General features: G+C 23.2%; 1 protein-coding gene across 1 annotated transcript in view; it reads left to right on the plus strand.

Annotated features, from left to right (window-relative positions):
* The window catches only part of LOC107452856 (nephrin), a 61205-nt gene extending 59918 nt beyond the window's left edge, over nucleotides 1–1287 (plus strand). Inside the window, exons 14-15 of the mRNA XM_016069478.3 lie at nucleotides 136–261; nucleotides 1190–1287. Of these exons, the coding sequence (XP_015924964.1) occupies nucleotides 136–162 (27 nt within the window). The 3' untranslated portion in view covers nucleotides 163–261; nucleotides 1190–1287. The remainder of the gene's footprint in view (nucleotides 1–135; nucleotides 262–1189) is intronic.
* Nucleotides 1288–2895: the final 1608 nt, after the last annotated feature.

Genomic DNA, 2895 nt, shown 5'->3' on the forward strand with positions numbered 1-2895 from the left:
TATATATATATATAATATACTGTTATAAATAAGAAATCTTACAGCTTGAACTGCCTTAATATCTTAATAATAAAATAAATATTATTTGCTTCATAAGAAAAAGTAGCAATCTGAAATATACATGATTTATTTCAGGATAATATAAGTGCATCTCTATATTGATGATGTTTATAAAACAAATGCAGAACAATTTATTGTTATTGCGTGATTAAATTTAAAAAGGATCTTGGATAAGACGAAAGCACGCTACACATTTATCAGGTAATTTATCTTTTTTTTTTATTTCTGTGCATGTAAGATTATTTTCATTAAAATAAAAAACGTAGTTAATGTAGATTATAAGATCTTTAATTAGAGCTGTTGAGGCATTTATAATTTCTCATGGATTCAACTAGAAGTAGATGTTAAACTGAAATTATCGAAAAATCAGCAGTAGAAATGTCATGTAAAAATAAAATATAAAAATATGATCATATAAATTAATTTATGTCGGAATAATCAAGGTGGAAATCCTGGAACTTTCAACAGAAAAGAAAGAAAATCCTAAATGAAAACCGCTGTAGAAATTTAGTTAAAATTTGGCCCTGCGAATTGGAGATTCTTTTTATTCATTTATTCTTAATTTTTTATTATGTGATGTTCGCACGATTATTTTTTTATGCTCTTTTTCGATTAAAATGTGGAAATACGGCGTTTGTCAATGTACATGAAATATTACGACTTGCTAGACAAGCAATGTTAGCGTAATTGTAGTCTCTAACACAATAATAGTATCTTTACCTCATCCATATCTTTACCTTAATTATCCAAAAATTATCGCTTATATCTCAACTACTTTTTAAAAGGACATTGGTAACACTAATTAATCAAATCTTCTGGGAGTTAGTAAAAACTTTTCTTTTCACTTCGATTTTATCATCATAACAATCGATAACAAGTTTATCTACAATTTAGTAAATTAAATTAGAGGAGCTACTCTTACAATTAAAATTTGCATAACATATTTGCACTTAATATTTTTTGATAATTTTATTATATATATCACAAAAATCATTTCATTGTAGATTGTATATAGATTTAGTAATATTGTTTTTAATATTATTTTCTAAATATTTTAAAAAATTTTTTGCGAACAGATATTGCATTTAATAAAGCAATACAAATTTAATGTGAATAATTTTATTTACAGATTTTTGTTGTCCAAATTATGCTACTACTTTGAGTGATGTGAAGAAATAATTCTTCGGCTGCATAAAAAAAGCACAAATCACTAAAATAAAAGAAAAATGTCATTAAAATGATAAAAAGAAACATTGCCTAAAATTTTTAAGTTATCATTTGAATAAGTAAAATTTTTATAATATTATCTAACTTTTATATTAATAAAAACATTATTAGGACTTATTTCGATTGAACAAGCGGCCTAATAATATTTATAGTTTATTCTTTTATAAAAATGTTAATATTACATATTTACAAATTTATTTTCAAGAAAATGCAGTAAATATGTAAAATTTTTACTATTACCTTTCTTAACAGAAGCCACATTGTTCAATTTTTATAAATTTGATCACATTTTTCAGGTAAAATTTGCATAAAATGTTTCCTAAAATGTAATATTAATGAGTATCACCAAAAATGGATGCATTTTAAGGTATCTGACTAGTGCAAAATCATGTTTTTGGACAAAGTTGTTGAAATTGAATTTAGTATGAATTTAGATCCCCTGTAAAATACTTTACTTTTGTTTGTACTCCAATTAATCACAAAGTAATAGCAGTGATTAAAGAGAATAGATTTATGTATTTAAGTCTTTGAATGCATTTATCTAAAAATCAGATTTTTTTTCACTTCTTTCAACACCTTAAATACGATATGTTATATTATTTTTAAAATAATTGTCTACAATTTTATCATGAGTGTTTATAAAAGTGGAAGACATGTTTGGAAATACAGGCTAAGAGAAAAAAGTAGAATGTTATTTCTCATACATTTAAAAATTATGAAAAATTTGCTTTTTAACTTCATTGATTTCTAACTCAATAGTATATGTATACTTGCTTTTAAGTTTTTTGTTTCAGACTATATACATTTATTTACAGTGTTTAGCGTATATGCAAAAAAAAGTCATATTTTACGTAAAAACGATAATCTATGGAAAAAATGAAATAATAATAATTTTTTGCACAGAAAAAACAGACAGACTGGTTTTATAAAATTTTTATTTAATATTTTAAACAAAATTGTCGAAACTAGTCGGATACCTTAAATGTAATCTCTAATCTTTTAATATTTATATTAATCCTTGAATTCTGAATATGATCTAGAATACTTAATTTTATTTTTGATAATATTCGTTTAGACATACTTTCTTATTGTATGTAAATATAAAAATGTTTGCACTAAAATATATTTATATTTTTGTTCAGACATACATTTCCAGAATAAAACTATTTTAACTAAAAGATTCATTTGTTCTTTCTTTCAAATATTTCATTGACGTTCTTACATCACATTACGATAAAATTAAACACTACTCTGTTTTTCGTGTTATTTCTTTCCTAATTTTATTTGTATTTCGTTTTTTCACGTGGGGAAAATTTTCAGAATTTTGTTTTTTCAAACAGAATGTAAACATTGATAACGTTTCATTTTTATATTGGTTAATAATTTATTATTTTTAAGCACTCTGTTAAAGGCAAATTGAAAATGAATGCAAGAAATAAATATTTTGAAATGCATAAAAATATTTAAAAAAATATTTACGAATAACATCACCATTCAATTAGTCATCATCATTTAATGGGTCAAATTAATTGGTCTGACTACCGTATAGATATCTTCAATTAATAAAGCAAATTAAATTAATTAGTATTTTCATATACTTTCTAATAG

Source organism: Parasteatoda tepidariorum, chromosome 3 (genome assembly GCF_043381705.1).
Source record: "Parasteatoda tepidariorum isolate YZ-2023 chromosome 3, CAS_Ptep_4.0, whole genome shotgun sequence".
NCBI classification, from domain to species: Eukaryota; Metazoa; Arthropoda; class Arachnida; order Araneae; family Theridiidae; genus Parasteatoda; species Parasteatoda tepidariorum.